The sequence below is a fragment of the Schistocerca cancellata genome, chromosome 2 (genome assembly GCF_023864275.1).
Source record: "Schistocerca cancellata isolate TAMUIC-IGC-003103 chromosome 2, iqSchCanc2.1, whole genome shotgun sequence".
Lineage (NCBI taxonomy): Eukaryota > Metazoa > Arthropoda > Insecta > Orthoptera > Acrididae > Schistocerca > Schistocerca cancellata.
Window position 1 is genome coordinate 552,064,130 of NC_064627.1, and position 19,200 is coordinate 552,083,329.

Consider the following 19,200-nt stretch of genomic DNA (forward strand, 5'->3'; position numbering starts at 1 on the left):
GTGTACATTTTCCCACAAATGGTTTAGTTAATAATTATCGAAACGTTTTTACAACTTTCAAGTAACAATGTAAAGCAATTATGTGTAGCCGTGAATGACGGAAAGATACAGAATAGGGCTCCTGTCTTTCTCGTGGGCCTCGCGGTTCCACGCAGTGACGCTGTCACGTGATGTGCTGCAGATGAGCAGAGTGCACAGCCCGGCGGCGGACGTGGTGTCCTTCCTGTACGTGAACGCCAGCGAGGAGGTGCACCGGCGGCAGCTGGCCGGCCTGCTGTCGCTGTACCACGGCGAGCTGCAGGCCACGCTGCGCGCCCTCGGCCTGGCCGCCGAGGCGGACGCCTACCCGCTCGGCGAGTTCCAGAGGGACGTGGACCGGGCGCACGTGCTCGCCGTGTTCAACAGCGCCGTCCGGGGCATGGTCCTCACGTCCGAGGAGAACGGCGCAGATTTCGCCAACTTCTTCGACAACACCGACGAGTCCGGCGAAGTTCTAGCAAAGGCATGCAGGCATCCCGACTGCGTGTCATACTTGAAATATGTGATTCCCCTATTTGAGAAGAAAGGCCTCCTGTGAATTTTATTGTAATTATTCGTTTAGACCTGCCAATTTAAATGCTGACTTCCTATTCGCAAAAATGAATGAACCCTGTCGACATTTGTTACTGTACTTCTGTGATACCTTTCGCTATCTGTTAGGTAATAAAAAGATTATAATTACCTTTTTGCCTTAAAAACTCTCTTTACTGTTCCTGCTTGTTCCAATCCTGGCCTGTGAAGGCAGACACTGCTGTGTCCGTCGGTTTACCAAGGTGGGTGAAAACTCTACAATACATCAAACATTATAGAATATTTAGATGTAATTACACTCCTGGAAATTCAAATAAGAACAACGTGAATTCATTGTCCCAGGAAGGGGAAAATTTATTGACACATTCCTGGGGTCAGATACATCACATGATCACACTGACAGAACCACAGGCACATAGACACAGGCAACAGAGCATGCACAATGTCGGCACTAGTACAGTGTATATCCACCTTTCGCAGCAATGCAGGCTGCTATTCTCCCATGGAGACGATCGTAGAGATGCTGGATGTAGTCCTATGGAACGGCTTGCCATGCCAATTCCACCTGGCGCCTCAGTTGGACCAGCGTTCGTGCTGGACGTGCAGACCGCGTGAGACGACGCTTCATCCAGTCCCAAACATGCTCAATGGGGGACAGATCCGGAGATATTGCTGGCCAGGGTAGTTGACTTGCACCTTCTAGAGCACGTTGGGTGGCACGGGATACATGCGGACGTGCACTGTCCTGTTGGAACAGCAAGTTCCCTTGCCGGTCTAGGAATGGTAGAACGATGGGTTCGATGACGGTTTGGATGTACCGTGCACTATTCAGTGTCCCCTCGACGATCACCAGTGGTGTACGGCCAGTGTAGGAGATCGCTCCCCACACCATGATGCCGGGTGTTGGCCCTGTGTGCCTCGGTCGTATGCAGTCCTGATTGTGGCGCTCACCTGCACGGCGCCAAACACGCATACGACCATCATTGGCACCAAGGCAGAAGCGACTCTCATCGCTGAAGACGACACGTCTCCATTCGTCCCTCCATTCACGCCTGTCGCGACACCACTGGAGGCGGGCTGCACGATGTTGGGGCGTGAGTGGAAGACGGCCTAACAGTGTGCGGGACCGTAGCCCAGCTTCATGGAGACGGTTGCGAATCGACCTCGCCGATACCCCAGGAGCAACAGTGTCCCTAATTTGCTGGGAAGTGGCGGTGCGGTCCCCTACGGCACTGCGTAGGATCCTACGGTCTTGGCGTGCATCCGTGCGTCGCTGCGGTCCGGTCCCAGGTCGACGGGCACGTGCACCTTCCGCCGACCACTGGCGACAACATCGATGTACTGTGGAGACCTCACGCCCCACGTGTTGAGCAATTCGGCGGTACGTCCACCCGGCCTCCCGCATGCCCACTATACACCCTCGCTCAAAGACCGTCAACTGCACATACGGTTCACGGCCACGCTGTCGCGGCATGCTACCAGTGTTAAAGACTGCGATGGAGCTCCGTATGCCACGGCAAACTGGCTGACACTGACAGCGGCGGTGCACAAATGCTGCGCAGCTAGCGCCATTCGACGGCCAATATCGCGGTTCCTGGTGTGTCCGCTGTGCCGTGCGTGTGATCATTGCTTGTACAGCCCTCTCGCAGTGTCCGGAGCAAGTATGGTGGGTCTGACACACCGGTGTCAATGTGTTCTTTTTTCCATTTCCAGGAGTGTATTTACAATATATTACGACATAGTGTCTTGTGATGTATTGTCCAAAATGTCTTGCACTGCAGTGTTGGCTGCATTATTGGCGAGCGTTCTGCGATTTCTGTGTTTTTTTGAGCATTTCCGATATATACGAAAAGAAAGTAACATGTCGGATTTCAGTCGTCATATTCTGTATTGGTACTCAACACAATGTGAGACGTTTTGAAAAGATAACGTATGTCTGTTTGCGCTACTATGCTATAAATACATTTTCCTACCCTGCCCTCTTGCTCCTTACTACTGCACCACATATAAGCTGTAAGCTGTCAACAGACATTAAAAGATTTTGCGATTGAAGCTTTTAATTGTTATCGCTGAAATGTACTATCTCCGATAAGTGCACATACGATCTGACTCGTGAATGTCCGAGTACTTTCGCGTCAACGACCTTATTTCACATGTAAACTGTGTGTTAGGTCATTGATCTGTAAATATTTTTGTGAAATATGTAAACAATGGTAATATTTCTCGTAATATACATTTCACCATGTACAGAGATTCACACTCGTTCCTTGTCACTGGGCTTCTACAGTGAATAAACTTATTTTTGACGATGACATCGTTAACCAACGCACTAATATATCTTGGACTAACCCTCGACCGGCAAATAACGTGGAAATCGCACCTACTTACCATCCAACAGAAAGCCCACAATAGACCAATACATGCCGAACTTGGGGATTACACCCCTCCACTGCTCTCCACACCTACAAAACCCTGATGGGATCCGTCTTTTGTTGTGCGAATGTTGCATGAATCTCCACCCAACCAAATCCGTAAATCCCTTCAAATCCTTGAACGCCATGTACTCTGTTTCGCGTTCTGCATCCGGTTATCTACCCCCAAATGGATCCCCTACCATCTCATGAAGTTTCCGCCTCTTCTCACCCACATCGGACAACTCCGAATCTCCTACACCATTCGCAAACTAGATTTCAATCGTCCTGTTGTCTCCCCTCTGATCACCACCCCTGGTATGCTGCCGCACCTTCACAAACACATCCCTCCGTCCCTATACACATGTACACACACTCCATGTTCTATCCCAACGCAATTTCAACGAATTCCCTCTCCCAGACAATTACAGTCGCCCAGATATTTATAGCTCCTGCCAGCCTTAACTCTTCCCAAACTTCCCCCACTCCATATCAGACCTCCTTTCATTTTTTCGCTTTCCATCCATCCTTATCTTATTCCTCTTGCAACCACCACCCTACCTACACAATACACTACTTCTCACCCTCTGTCCCTACCATACCCACACAACACACTACTCCTCGCCCTCTGTCTTTCATACCGACTGATTTCCCATCATCCATCTCAACTCCTACCTATCATCTCAATAGTTTTCCTACTTAACAGACCCTTATGTTTTTAACCTAACCCCTCATTCATATGGAACATACTCTCTCCCCAGACAATATTTCTCAACCTGTGTAAGTCCTTCAGATTTTAAATGAAAGTGCAGGGCTTCAGTGTTTTTTGTCAGAAGAATTAAACTTCCTCCGATGTGTTTTCAAAACGTATATATTCTCGTTTTTTTAACTGTCCGTCTTTGATCTCTAATTTAAAATAGGCAAACACACTTCTATTTAGCTTCTAACACTCATTATAAGTTTTTCAATTCGCTTGGCAGAAGAGCGAAATATTTTAAAATGACAGCCCACTCTCCTGTTATATGGGGCGGAATGATGAAACAACAATAACGGCAGAACAAATCGGTCACATGTAGACACAGAATAAAAAGGGCTTTAAAATGGCTGTTCGGTCGCTTAAAAATAGTCACAGTACGTTTCTGGACACTTTTCGTTATTCATTACGCGTTTCTGTCTCTGCCATCTTCAGATAACCTTTTGATGCAAAACAAACATACAGTACTGACAAGGTTGTCAAGTAACGTCAGAAGCGACATAGGTTTTACAGTTCCACACTCCGCCGGACGGAGACGCTACAGTCTGGAGCAGCGTGACCGCTACGGTCGCAGGTTCCAATCCTGCCTCGGGCATGGATGTGTGTGATGTCCTTAGGTTAGTTAGGTTTAAGTAGTTCTAAATTGATGACCTCAGAAGTTAAGTCCCATAGTGCTCAGAGCCATTTGAGCCATTTAGTTCCACACTCCAAAATAAGGTTTCACCTAAACACGTGTGCTACTAACAGCACATGGCGCTGTAATAGTCAGAAACGTATGAGTACGTGGTATCACGTAACATTCCGCCTGTGCGGACGGTATTTGCTTCGTGATACATTATTCGTGTTAAAATGGACCGTTTACCATTTGCGGAAAAGGTCGATATCGTGTTGATGTATGGCTATTGTGATCAAAATGCCCAACGGGAGTGTGCTATGTATGCTGCTCGGTATCCTAAACGACATCATCCAAGTGTCCGGACCGTTCGCCGGATATTTACGTTATTTATGGGAACAGGAAGTGTTGAGTCACATGAGAAACGTCAACCACGACCTGCAACAAATGATGATGCCCAAGTAGGTGTTTTATCTGCTGTCGCGGCTAATCCGCACATCAGTAGCAGACAAATTGCGCGAGAATCGGGAATCTCAAAACCGTCGGTGTTGAGAATTCTACCTCAACATCGATTGCACCAGTACCACATATCTATGCACCAGGAATTGCATGGCCACGACTTTGAACGTCGTCTACAGTTCTGCCACTGGGCACAAGAGAAACTACGGGACGATGACAGATTTTTTGCACGCGTTCTATTTAGCGACGAGGCGTGATTCACCAACAGCGGTAACGTAAACCGGCATAATATGCACTATTGGGCAAGTGGAACTTCAGAGACCTTGAGGCGTTAATGTATGGTGCGGCATTATGGGAGGGAGGATAATTGGCCCACATTTTATCGATGGCAATCTAAATGGTGCAATGTATGCTGATTTCCTACGTAATGTTCTACCGATGTTACTACGATATGTTTCACTGCATGACAGAATGGCGATGTACTTCCAACATGATTGATGTCCGGCACATAGCTCGCGTGCGGTTGAAGCGTTGTTGATTAGCATATCTCATGACAGGTGGATTGGTCGTCGAAGCACCATACCATGGCCCGCACGTCCACCGGATTTCTTCCTGTAGGGAAAATTGAAGGATATTTGTTATCGTGATCCACCGACAACGTCTGACAAAGTGCGTCAGCTCATTGTCAATGCATGTGCAAACATTACGGAAGGCGAGCTACTCGCTGTTGAGAGGAATGTCGTTACACGTACTGCCAAATGCATTGAGGTTGACGGGCATCATTTTGAGCATTTACTGTATTAATGTGATATTTACAGGTAATCACGCTGCAACAGCATGCGTTCTCAGAAATGATAAGTTCACAAAGGTACATGTATCACTTTGGAACAACTGAAATGAAATGTTCAAACGTACGTACGTCCTGTATTTTAATTTAAAAAGCCTACCTGTTACCAACTGTTCGTCTAAAATTGTGAGCCATATGTTTGAGACTATTACAGCGCCATCTATCACAAAGCGAAAAATGTGGTCCAGCTAAAACATTCATATTTCTTTACGTACTTCACGAATATGTAATAAAAAATGGGGGTTCCTATTTAAAAAACGCAGTTGATATCCGTTTGACCTATGGCAGTGCCATCTAGTGGGGCAACCATAGCGCCAACTGGTTTCCCTCTTCAAGCTAGACAAGTTTCGTTCTTTGTAGTTTTTTTCATTTGACGCTTATTTCGTGAGATATGTGGCCCGGTCACGATCAATGGACCACCCTGTATAGCTTATTCGTAATATCTGCTCCATGATAACTGTTGGACTCATCTTCGAAATTTTTCCTTATGTAAGCGATTCAACGCAATAACGGTGAGACAATTCATCCTTTTTGATTTATCGCTTGTTATTATTAATTTGTTGTTTATGGCACTAACTGTTATCATACACACTTACCAAGGATTCACCACACACTCGTCCCTCCTGACGCATGCCCTTAGTATTTTCTTTTTTTCTAAAGCTGTTAAGTATCTTGATATTGCCACATCACTCTCATACTGTTCGCCGAATTCTCTGACGTGTCCAACCTCTCTGACGCCTGCCGCCGCTATCTCCGCTCTCCTCCGTTCCTCTTAGCCTTCCTGTTGTGATCTGCCTTGATGCTACCGACGCAGCCTGTCTGCGGCCTCTCTGACGTTACCAACACCTCATCATACCTTTACACTGTTAGCGGCGCACCTTCTGCTCGTTGCTGATTGCACCACCTGTCTTCATATGTTGTGCCAATGTGTACCCTATTCTTTTGAACCTTTCTCTTTTCTTGCAGCTGCTTTTTCTAAAAAAAACTTTAGTTCATGATGGATTTGTTTACTTAGGTCATAGCAACCAATCAAATCTTAGGTGACATCGATATTTCAGCTACATCTGTACTGCGCAAACCACCCTGCGGTATCTGGCAGAGGCTATTTTGTGTGTCATAGTCGTTTCCCCCCTTTTCCTGTTCCAGGCGCGAATGGTTCGCGGAAAGAACGATTGCTGGTAAGCCTCTGTGTCGGCTCTAAGCTCTCTCGTTCTCATGATCTTTTCGAGACATACATGTAAGAGGAAGCAATGTACTGTTTGACTCATGTAGAAACGTGCACTCTCGGAACTTTTAACAGTAGATGCAGAACGCTTCTTTTGCAGCATCTCCGTGACACATTCATACTTACTTAATGAACCTGTAGTGAAACGTGTTATCCCTTTTTGGGCATTCTCTGTTTCCTTTATCAACCCTATCTGGTACGGGTTCCAAATTGAAGAGCAGTATTCAGGTACTGGTCGAAGGAATGTTTTATAAGCTACTTCATTTGTCGGTGGATTGCATTACGTAAGGGTTCTTCCAATGAAGCACAGTTTGGCATACACCTTGTAAGAGGTCCACGACTAAGTAATTTGTTGCTAGCGCACTCGAGCAGACGTAATTTCGATGGATTGCTCACGCGCTGCCTGCGATATGTAAGCTATAAGAGAATCTCAGACCAGAGAGTAGTGTTGGCTGCAGTAAGAGCAGTGGTAGGAGTAAGTAGTAGCTGCCAGTCTGGTGTATGGAGTTTTCGGGACTGGTCGTGGGGAGCGATGGCGCTGCCTGAGCAATGTAATATAAGGTAAAATCAGCCGCGCACATGTGTAGTTTGTTACAACAAAATTTGTACTTTTGTTATATCAAGTCCCACGTAATTGTTTCCAAAATATCTCTTAATAATAATCTTTTTTATAAAATTAGCTCATTGACAATCATTCGTCTGAATTTAAAGAATTTACTAATTTCTGCAATCCATGGTCATCCCGATTAACGTAAAGAAAAATCAGTCGTTTCCTTTTATACATGACAAATCTAGCGGCCAGCATTGCACTGGGCTGTGCCAGAAAAAATTTTTATAGGAGCAGATATATACGCGTTATCCGGCGACTTCATTGATGTAAGAATTTTCAATTTATTGAGAATGATCTTTCAGGGCCATGACGCAGCACTGCTGACGTCCAAATTTACCAGTTTAGATTCACAAATAATTGAAAGGTTATATGTGAGCCACAATTTTATTGAGAGGTTAGTCACGTATTTATTCCGAGGTTACGGAAATAAATTGTTGGGAGGTTACACTAAAATGTGAATGATATAACTATTTCCACTATTGGGAGGTTACAACCTTACCCACGGTTAACCGTACGTCGTCGTTCCATTTTAAATCTGTCTTTATGCATAATCCCACTTACTGTAACTGCTTCCAGTGACTGTTCTGCAGCCATGTAATCGTACCATAAAGAGTCTTTTTGTCTATATATACACAGTATGATGCATCTATTAGTGTTCAGAACGAATTGTCAGTTTCTGCAGCGAGCGTCAATCCTCTGCAGGTATTTCTGCATTTTGCTACAATTATGTAGCGTTGCGAGTTCTGAGTATACAACAGCATCATCCGCGAAAAGCCTTGTGGAACTTCCGATGTCATCTTCTTTGTCACTTATATAAATCATTTTGAGAAGTAATTGTCCTATAAAGCTTTACTGCGGCACACCCGAAGTTACTTTTACGTCTGAAGAATTATCTCCTTTGTGAATTGAACTCTGTCTTTTTCTTTTTTTTTTCTTTTTCTTAACTAGAATCTCTCGAGTAAAGTCACACAGGTGGCAGTGCGGAATTGTACCGAACGCTTGCCTGGGCTCCTGTGTATATTGCTTCTTAGGTCTCGTGGATGAAGAGAGCGAGCTAGGTTTGACACCATCGTTGTTTTCGGAACCCGTGTTCATTCCTAGAGGCGAGATTTTCTATAGTGCGTGAGTACAAAATGTACCAAAATTATACAACAGACCGACGTCAAAGTTACAGGTCCCCATTGTTGTTCATCTGCGATCTTCCATGAAATACGGAATGGCCTGTGTTTTTTCCTGCAGTAAGAACGCTACGCTCTTCCATACTTTCTTTTGTATCCCTTGGTCACTTACATCGATACTGCCATTTTTCCGTTCGTGCGACAATTTTAAGTAGGTTCTACAGTTTGGCCTGCCGGTGTGGCCGAGTGTTTCTAGGCGTTTCAGTATGGAACCACGCGACCGCTACGGTCGCAAGTTCGAATCCTGCCTCGGGCATGGATGTGTGTGATGTCCTTATGTTAGTTAGGTTTAAGTAGTTCTAAGTTCTAAGGGACTGATGACCTCAAATGATAAGTCCCATAGTGCTCAGAGCCATCTACAGTTTGACTGTCTCCTGTGAAAACTTTTTGGGGAAAGATAGTCAGAACTTCGGTCTTTTCTGTGTCATCCTCAGTTTCAGTGCCATTACGGTCACAGTGTGTGGTGAGATGGCTTCGATCAGTTTACTGATTTAACATAACACCAAAACTTCTTAGGATTTCCGAAGTTCGGTAGCTTCACAGCGTACTGTGAAGTTTTTTAATAAAAATTTAGTGGCCCAAAGTCACGGTAACGGTTGTTCTATTTGAAGACGTGCAGTGTGTGATGCCCGAATGTTACGGCTTGATGTGTCGTATGGCGCGACAGCAGATGCGCCATCCGAGCCGACTTTTACAGACAGGTTTGTAGTGAATGTCGCGAGTTAACTGATTTTAGTCGTGGGGCGATAATCGTTTTAAGAGCCATGAGCTATAGCATGTAGAACATTACTCAAGAATTCGTGTTCTCGAGGTCAATGAAGTCAATAATGTGAACGGTGCATCATCAAAATTTCGGAGAGACTATTTTGACGCACGTAAACTTCCGTGAAGACGACAGCAAGTGGTTGACGAACAGACGTCACGTCTCCTCGACAGGTCCATACGGAGCTACTGATCGTCTGTTACGAGTCACATTGCCGGCGATTTGAATGTGCGGCTTGTGGAACCTGTTTCTACCAGGACTGTACGGATATGAATGATCGGTATAGCCTTCAGCAGCCGACGACCGACTCGTGGCATAGGAACTACCATGTTTCTTGCACGTCGGTGATATTACGTCACTTAAAAAGCACGTTATCTTCGCAAGATAATTCTTAGCAACATTAATTTGCAATTGTGTAATCGATTCAAGTTAGGTGCCTTCAATGTAGGAAAGGGAAGTCGTATAGCACTGTCAGCTTGGATACCCTAATGCTCCTAATTAAAAGGTTTTTTGTTTCGCTCGCAGTGGCATATTTTCCACCTGTAAATGTGAGTAGTGTCTTAAATGTATGTGGCGAGATGAATGACTGTGTTATTTGAGTTGTTAATAAATATGCAACGAGGCAGTGAGTAGCACTGGTAGCGGTCAAATCCACGTTACCCAACAAGACAGGTAACTCGGTACGTGGCACCCACTCCCAATAGCAGCTTGCTGTTAAGGTTTAAAGTCAAGCGCCGCCACGCCAGTCTGGGACGACAAAGAAGAGAAGGCTGTGAGAAGTCAGCCAATCGCACACTGACCGATCCCCTTCCAAGACGACAACCCGACACTAGCGACCCCTATGTGGCGAGGACACAAGCTCCGCGACCGACTAGTGGCGACCCAGTTTAACGGCAGCTTCACGGTTAGCGACTACTAAAGGCGGGTAAACGATAGCGACTTCGAAAGCTGTTCAGGAATGACTTTTGTCTGTTAGAGATCAGCAGTCACTGCAAAGACTGATTATTTCGTATGTCGCCCTTTGCTTGCAACACATCTGTGTAGCTGCTAAAGTTAAGTATTTGTACACTACTGGCCATTAAAATTGCTACACCAAGAAGAAATGCAAATGATAAACGGGTATTCATTGGACAAATATATCATACTAGAACTGACATTTGATTACATTTTCACGCAATTTGGGTGCATAGAACCTGAGAAATCAGTACCCAGAACAACCACCTCTATCCATAATAACGGCCTTCATAAGCCTGGGCATTGAGTCAAACAGAGCTTGGATGGCGTGTACAGGTACATCTGCGGTGGCACATGGAGTGTGTAATCTGGCATTTTCATGCTGAGGAATAACTTAAAATATGCTTTTTCCTTTCGAAGCATATCAGTTCGCAGCATTGCGATGTAAAGCTCTGAACTAATTATTATTCCACGAAAATCCATGAAAATCAAGTTCGATGATACCACTTTCGCCTCAAAACACTTATGCGATGATTTTTCCAGATGACGACCGTGTCTTGCAATTTTTTCTCAGAACGATCCTTTGTGTTCATATTCCATAGACTGATGTTTCACCTCTGGTACTTAGTGGTGTGTCAACGTTTCGTCTTCTGTAAGAGTTGAATACAGAAAAGCGTCACATTCAGTCTTGTAACGCAAGAGGAGTTTCCGGCTGCTCCAGTCCACAAGCTTTCATTTGCGACGTCGACGTCCCGCTTGCACATTGTATACAGATCTTACAGTAACCAGAGTATCGCTATGACCTACACGTTGTTGTGAATGCCGATTATTCTCGGCATTTCTTTCAGAGTGAAACGTCGACTTCACTGAAACAACTTTTTTTGCGTGTTCAACTCAGTGGTTGATGTCACAGGACGTCCAACTCTATTTTTACGACGCCAATCAGTCATTTTCACCTTGTAGCGGTTCCACCTGCTTTTATTTCTTCGATTGTTGATTGTCCTCAGTGTCGATCAACTGTGTTGCTACACTGTCTGAAACATGGGGTTTGTAACTGGGACACTGATTACTGTAAATAATGTAGCCGACAGATGCACAGCTGCGTTTCACTGCCTTTTACTTTCACATTTCACAAGCCCCCATATACATATTCATATGGTCAGTGCACTATTGTTTAACTTTCCATAAACCTCAGTACTAGTTTGCAGGCGAATATCCACATACTGCTACAATAGTTTATTGTTGAACATGTATGAGCAGTAAAACGTAACCACAAAGTTCACAATTGCTGATGAATAATCAGGTACGTATGGAGCAGACACTGTCATTGTTTTTACCCACTGCCTAATTGTTTAACACTTATTCCACAATTAATTTGAAGCATGGTTGTTGTTCTAACCAGCACAGGCTACTCGTCTGAAACTCGGTCATGGACTGCCTCATGGCCAAAAATCGGGCCCTTATACACTCCTCGAAATGGAAAAAAGAACACATTGACACCGGTGTGTCAGACCCACCATACTTGCTCCGGACACTGCGAGAGGGCTGTACAAGCAATGATCACACGCACGGCACAGCGGACACACCAGGAACCGCGGTGTTGGCCGTCGAATGGCGCTAGCTGCGCAGCATTTGTGCACCGCCGCCGTCAGTGTCAGCCAGTTTGCCGTGGCATACGGAGCTCCATCGCAGTCTTTAACACTGGTAGCATGCCGCGACAGCGTGGACGTGAACCGTATGTGCAGTTGACGGACTTTGAGCGAGGGCGTATAGTGGGCATGCGGGAGGCCGGGTGGACGTACCGCCGAATTGCTCAACACGTGGGGCGTGAGGTCTCCACAGTACATCGATGTTGTCGCCAGTGGTCGGCGGAAGGTGCACGTGCCCGTCGACCTGGGACCGGACCGCAGCGACGCACGGATGCACGCCAAGACCGTAGGATCCTACGCAGTGCCGTAGGGGACCGCACCGCCACTTCCCAGCAAATTAGGGACACTGTTGCTCCTGGGGTATCGGCGCGGACCATTCGCAACCGTCTCCATGAAGCTGGGCTACGGTCCCGCACACCGTTAGGCCGTCTTCCGCTCACGCCCCAAGATCGTGCAGCCCGCCTCCAGTGGAGTCGCGACAGGCGTGAATGGAGGGACGAATGGAGACGTGTCGTCTTCAGCGATGAGAGTCGCTTCTGCCTTGGTGCCAATGATGGTCGTATGCGTGATTGGCGCCGTGCAGGTGAGCGCCACAATCAGGACTTCATACGACCGAGGCACACAGGGCCAACACCCGGCATCATGGTGTGGGGAGCGATCTCCTACACTGGACATACACCACTGGTGATCGTCGAGGGGACACTGAATAGTGCACGGTACATCCAAACCGTCATCGAACCCATCGTTCTACCATTCCTAGACCGGCAAGGGAACTTGCTGTTCCAACAGGACAATGCACGTCCGCATGTATCCCGTGCCACCCAACGTGCTCTAGAAGGTGTAAGTCAACTACCCTGGCCAGCAAGATCTCCGGATCTATCCCCCATTGAGCATGTTTGGGACTGGATGAAGCGTCGTCTCACGCGGTCTGCACGTCCAGCACGAACGCTGGTCCAACTGAGGCGCCAGGTGGAAATGGCATGGCAAGCCGTTCCACAGGACTACATCCAGCATCCCTACGATCGTCTCCATGGGAGAATAGCAGCCTGCATTGCTGCGAAAGGTGGATATACACTGTACTAGTGCCGACATTGTGCATGCTCTGGTGCCTGTGTCTATGTGCCTGTGGTTCTGTCAGTGTGATCATGTGATGTATCTGACCCCAGGAATGTGTCAATAAAGATTTCCCTACCTGGGACAATGAATTCACGGTGATCTTATTTCAATTTCCAGGAGTGTATATCATCACAATAATAGGTGCTGAAACTACACAGTGTTCGAAATTTAATTTACAGATATTACTGTTGTGTTGGCTGAACAGCCAACACCATGTTACTAGAGGAGGCCGAAATGCACGCGTTTTAGCTCACGCAGGCTGACGTGAGGAGGGAAGGACTATAATGACGTGAGGTCTGGAACATGACAAGGAATTAGAATTCAGAAAGCGGACGTAATTAGCGTGATACTTAACTTTAATCCATTAATGATGAGCGTCGCTCTTGACGGTGCATGATTCACAATTTTATCTGTTCAGAAGACATAGTAACTGAATATGGCGCCTTGCTAGGTCGTAGCAAATGACGTAGCTGAAGGCTATACTAAACTGTCGTCTCTGCAAATGAGAGCGCATGTAGTCAGTGAACCATCGCTAGCAAAGTCGGCTGTACAACTGGGGCGAGTGCTAGGGAATCTCTCTAGACTAGACCTGCCGTGTGGCGGCGCTCGGTCTGCAATCACTGATAGTGGCAACACGCGGTTTCGATGTATACTAACGGACCGCGGCCGATTTAAAGGCTACCACCTAGCAAGTGTGGTGTCTGGCGGTGACACCACACAATAAATTTCACTCTTAATATTACCATTCTTACTTTTAATTTCAAAGAAGGTTGTTTTGACTTTCTCAATGCCAAGTTAATCCTTCTGACTATCAATTCTTTTTCGATTTATTCACATTTTTCGTGTAGCCATTTCACCTTAGCTTCTGTGCACTTCATATTTGTTTCTTCCCTATGTGCGTTGTATTTCTTCATTCCTGAATTTCCTGAACATTTTTTTACATCCTTCTGAATATTGATTAATTGAAGATTTTCTTCGTTGCTACTATGGCTTTCTTTCAACCTTCTGTGATTTTCTTAGAGATGTCCATTCTTCTTCAACTGAGCTGTCTACTGAGGTATTAGAAATATGCCTTGGGAAATTAAGAGTTCTAAAATCTGAAGAGTTACCCCTCTACATTCTGGAAACTCGCACCCCGATCTCTAGTGAAGCTGTACCTATAACCCAGATAAGTTATCTATAGTTAAGGTTCTTGCGAGAATGTATTCGATATTTATCTGAGGATATCTTATACCTTTCCATTAAAAAAATAAAAATAAACAATATCAACTTATTGCTAAGTGTATACATGAAAAATGTCTCTTAACTACTTAATGTCTGTTTAAGAGCGTACCGACGTTTTCCATGTGTCCATATCAGAGGTCTCGTGATTCTTGAACACAAAACACAAAAGCACAGTATATATGAAATCAAAAGAAAGTGGCAGAAACTAACATCAGAGTCATAGAACATAATCATAATTGAGCCGTGCGTGGCTCATGTTCCCGCCATCATGTATTTTATACCCTGTTTTTAGTGTACTTCCACCTCACTGCGTTAAATTAAATTACTGGTGTCACTGAGTTGCTGCTTTGCCCGACCGTGAGCGGTGCTAGCAGCACGTATCAGTATGTTCCCTCTCGTAGTATCTTTGCATGACTGCTATTACTTCCCGGTCGTTGTCCATCATAAACCTGTTCGGATCGCGAGTTTGGGCTGCCAGTCAGTTGGAACACGTCTGTAGCGCAGTTCGGACCTGCAAGTCGGGGAGTTGCAATGTGGCACTAGTGCAGTCGGGTTGGAGCAGTGCGGTCTGCGTCGACATGGCTCGACCGACCATTACCGCCACGCATCACTTGAGCCGGGCCACGGTCTTGGTGGATCGTCGGTCGGTCGTCCTACCGGACGACGCATTTTGGCTCGCCGATCGTTCATGAGTCGGCTGTGTGTGTGTGCATCGACTCCCGATTTGTCTTCGTTCGTTCTTAGTTACTGTTGGGTATCGTTCAGGTCTTCATGCAAGTGTTTGTCAGGTTGTGTGTGTAGTTGGCGTTATTTCCACAGACGACTGTTTTAGATGTTGTCGGCTTTAAAAGAATAGTCAGTCGGTTGGTGAGGACCAGGAGGATATCTCCGTGCGGTGCAGTCGCCTGAGTCCGCTGGAGGTCCCTGCGCAGTGTTGGAGCGTGTGTAGAGCTGTACGATCGCTACGAGCTTCGTGGCTCACCGATCCAGGGCATCAAGGTTGAGTGGTGTCTTAAGTGCCCAAGCCATGTCCGTTCATGTTGTGTCGTTCGTTTCGGTGGCTCGCTGTTGGGCAGCTTTTCTGTGAGCAACACCGAGTGTTTGTAGTGGTGAAATGGAGCCGCCATGCGGTGGAATTAACTATATTGTTTCTCTACAATTCAAATGCACCAGCGGAATTTTCTGATTTGTGGCCGTTAGTGCTCTGCTTACCTGCCCTGGCCACAGACGTAAATTCAGGCAGTGTTCCCTTTTGCTGACGTTAACTATATTTCCTTATTTCAAATTCAAGTGTACCAGCGGAATTTTCTGCCTTGTGGCCGGTTACCTGCCCTGGCCAGTAATTTCAAGCAGAGTCCTTTCCTCACCTTTTGTCGCTGTCCAGCATTGTGTGTAGTTTGTATGGCTTAATACATATTTAATTGTGGATAATCATGTTCGTAACTGCTTGGTCTTTGAGTTTTTATGTACCGATTGGTGGCAAGCAAGTCAATTGGTCGATCGGTTTGTGACTGTCTTTTGGTTGGGTTACTGACGGATCATGTGTAGTTCGGCTCACTACCTGTCTCATCTAAGTGAACGAGGGCTGACAGACCCCATGGAGCCTTCTGAGTGCCGTTGTCTTTACTGTCTTTCTCATGGGTGTTTGAGTGTCTGTTTATAATCTATCATAGCCAATGATTTTAAAAATTTCTTGTTTACTGTGTCTTATGAAAATCAAAGGCCTTCAGCCGACGCTACGGTCGCAGGTCCGAATCCTGCCTAGGGCATGGATGTGTGTGATGTTCTTAGGTTAGATAGGTTTAAGTAGTTCTAAGTTCTAGGGGCCTGATGACATCAGATGTTAAGTCCAATAGTGCTCAAGTGCTCAGATCCATTTTCTTTAACTTCCTTTGCGAAATGCTTTGTTAGACAGTGCAGGCAGCACAAGCCCTGGTCACCAGCTTGCGTGGTGACGAGTAACGCTGTCTGCATTGCATGACTGATCCGCTGTGTCAATTCCTCATTTAGACATACAGTAAATCTGTTAATCTGTCACTCTCTGAGGGTTTTTAGTTTTGTTATCCAAAGTGCGATGTCACATTTTGTAGGTAAAAGTATCATTGAGCTATTTTATTTTAGGCCGATATACGTTTTAATGATGTTTTCTTGGAATCCTAATAGTGAGGGACGTCACTGATTTAATTTTCATTGGACCGTAAAATGCGCAGAGATTTCTTCTTTGAATGTGAACAGTGAGTAGTCAGCTTGCAGATTTCTGTTAGCCTAAATTTTATGAATTCTTTTCTTGTCTCCTTTCAGAGTACCTATGCATGTAAGAGTTTTCTCGACGAGTTCTATTGTTAGAGAATCATGATGTGTCAGTAAATAAGTGCTGTGTTTCTGTTTGAGCCTGCAACATCAAAAATCATAATATTTCTATTGTTTCTGTACGTCCATCCCTGTGATCGATGGTCCGTGGGACTTCAACTGTGGACTTACTAATAAAATGAAACATCTCCAGCCATCGTTTGTGTGTGATTTTATTGTATGGCAACCAGTCTCGGTGACTCGCTACTCAATCTTCAGGCTTGTAGGCATAAACAGAAATGTTAGCATCATCAACTTCCCAACTGCACAAATACAAAGACAGATTAAAAACAGAATAAGGATCAAAGGCAACTGGCAATTGACCGTTTTCGATACAGGATATTTGGATACGTCATATATATTTCTTGTATTTTTGTAGTTTAAGGTTGTTGATTTTGTACACATTATTAGGTGTAAAATGATTCTCAGCTGTATCTAATTCGTCAATAGAACGCTGGATACGCGTTTCACTTTTGATGTTACTGTTAACGTACCGCCTGATGTACGGATACTGCATGTCATGTGGATGTATGTTACCAGTTTATGGCATTTACACGGGTTAGATAGTAGCTCTTGACTGCTATTTGTTTTATGGCAGTACATGATATATGAATGCATTGACACATGAATGTTGTTCACCCTGAATAGTACGTTGCGAGCGTTTTTCATATATTCTGTATATTTTGTGACATTGGTGGTTTCTCACATTTAATCCCTTCGAATTTGACGTGTTTTGGACACTCGTTTTATGCATATGACGTAAGTGTACTCCTCTAAAATTGTACCTCAGCATTTTTATTTCTGACGTGACAAATATATTATCATTTTTATAGCTTTATCTACATTTACACTTATATTTTATTGATGCTGTATTTTTATAACGGGTGCTTGCACGTGAATGTGTATACATTATTCATCTTGAACATTATATTGGGTTCGGTATATTCTATGAATTGTTTGACATAGGTGTTTTTCTACATTTGGTCTTACGGTATGTCATTTATTGGCAGGAATATTCCCTTTGGGGCTCGGCCACCGTATTGCAAGTCTTTTTAGTTGACGTCACTTCGGCGACTTGGGTGTCAATGATGATGAAACTGATGACAAAGGACACACAACACCCAGCCCCTGCCGGGAATCGAACCTGGACGCAGTTGCATGGTAGGTGGTACCGCTACCGCTGCTCTACGGAGGCGGACATTTGGTCTTATGACACGGTCTTGGTACGCAGATCCACCACACTGCACATGACGGCGCGATGATAATCCGTCACAACATCACATACATACTATGGGGCCCACATAGGTGACTGACCCCTCTATACTTGGACTGAAATGCACTTATCTTAAAGCTTGCTGGATCCGGTTTACGACGAGGTCGTGCACCCTCGTGACCACAGCCCTTCCATGTGGCAGTCCATGTGTGCCGCCAGCGGTACTGGCGTCTTCTCGCACTGCGCGGACCTGGCTCCTCATGAGTTCCCAACCGAACAGGCCCACCCACACGACACGGAAGGACAACAATCTCGCCCCAAAGATGGGGCAACAGCTACTACATATCGATAACCGCCGCTGCAGCCACTAGCAGAGAGGCAACGCTTGTGAAACCGAGTGGCGCCAGTCAACACGATAAGAAGACAAGCAACAGCAAGCAAGCCAATTAAACGATACGTCTGGCCTGCAACAGAGGTGGGAAACCTACAAACAGCACCAACGCGAGCCGCCGCACGGCTCAGGCACATTTACTTCATATACATAAAACTAATGACCAAGAACGTGTCGTAAGACCAAATGTCCGCCTCCGTAGAGCAGCAGTAGCGTTACCACCTACCACGCAAGTGGGTCCAGGTTCGATTCCCGGCAGGGGCTTGGTGCTGTGTGTCCTTTATCATCATTTTCATCATCATTGACACCCATGTTGCCGAAGTGGCGTCAACTAAAAAGACTTGCAATACGGTGGCCGAGCCCCAAAGGGAATATTCCGGCCAATAAATGCCATGCCATAAGACCAAATGTAGAAAACCACCTATGTCAAACAATTCATAGAATATACCGAACCCAATATAATGTTCAAGATGAATAATGTATACACATTCACGTGCAAGCAGCCGTTATAACAATACAGCATCAATAAAATATAAGTGTAAATGTAGATAAAGCTATGAAAATGATAATATATTTGTCACGACAGAGATAAAAATGCTGAGGTTCAATTTTAGAAGGGTATACTTATGTCATATGCATAAAACGAGTGTCCAAAACACGTCAAATTCGAAGGGATCAAATGTGGGAAACCACCAATGTCACAAAATATACAGAATATATGAAAAACGCTCGCAATGCACTATTCAGGTTGAACAACATTTTGTGTCAATGCATTCATATATCAAGTACTGCCATAAAACAAATAGCAGTCAAGAGCTACTATCTAACCCGTGTAAATGTCATAAACTGGTAAAATACATCCACATGACATGCA

General features: G+C 45.3%; 2 protein-coding genes across 2 annotated transcripts in view; both read left to right on the forward strand.

Annotated features, from left to right (window-relative positions):
* LOC126162139 (uncharacterized) overlaps nucleotides 1-716 on the forward strand; it is a 32,481-nt gene extending 31,765 nt beyond the window's left edge. The window contains exon 3 of the mRNA XM_049918434.1: nucleotides 182-716. Coding sequence (XP_049774391.1) covers nucleotides 182-577 — 396 coding nt within the window. The 3' untranslated portion in view covers nucleotides 578-716. The remainder of the gene's footprint in view (nucleotides 1-181) is intronic.
* Nucleotides 1-19,200, forward strand: part of LOC126162142 (uncharacterized) — a 534,708-nt gene that overhangs the window by 481,877 nt on the left and 33,631 nt on the right. The gene's annotated exons all lie outside the window — the stretch shown is intronic.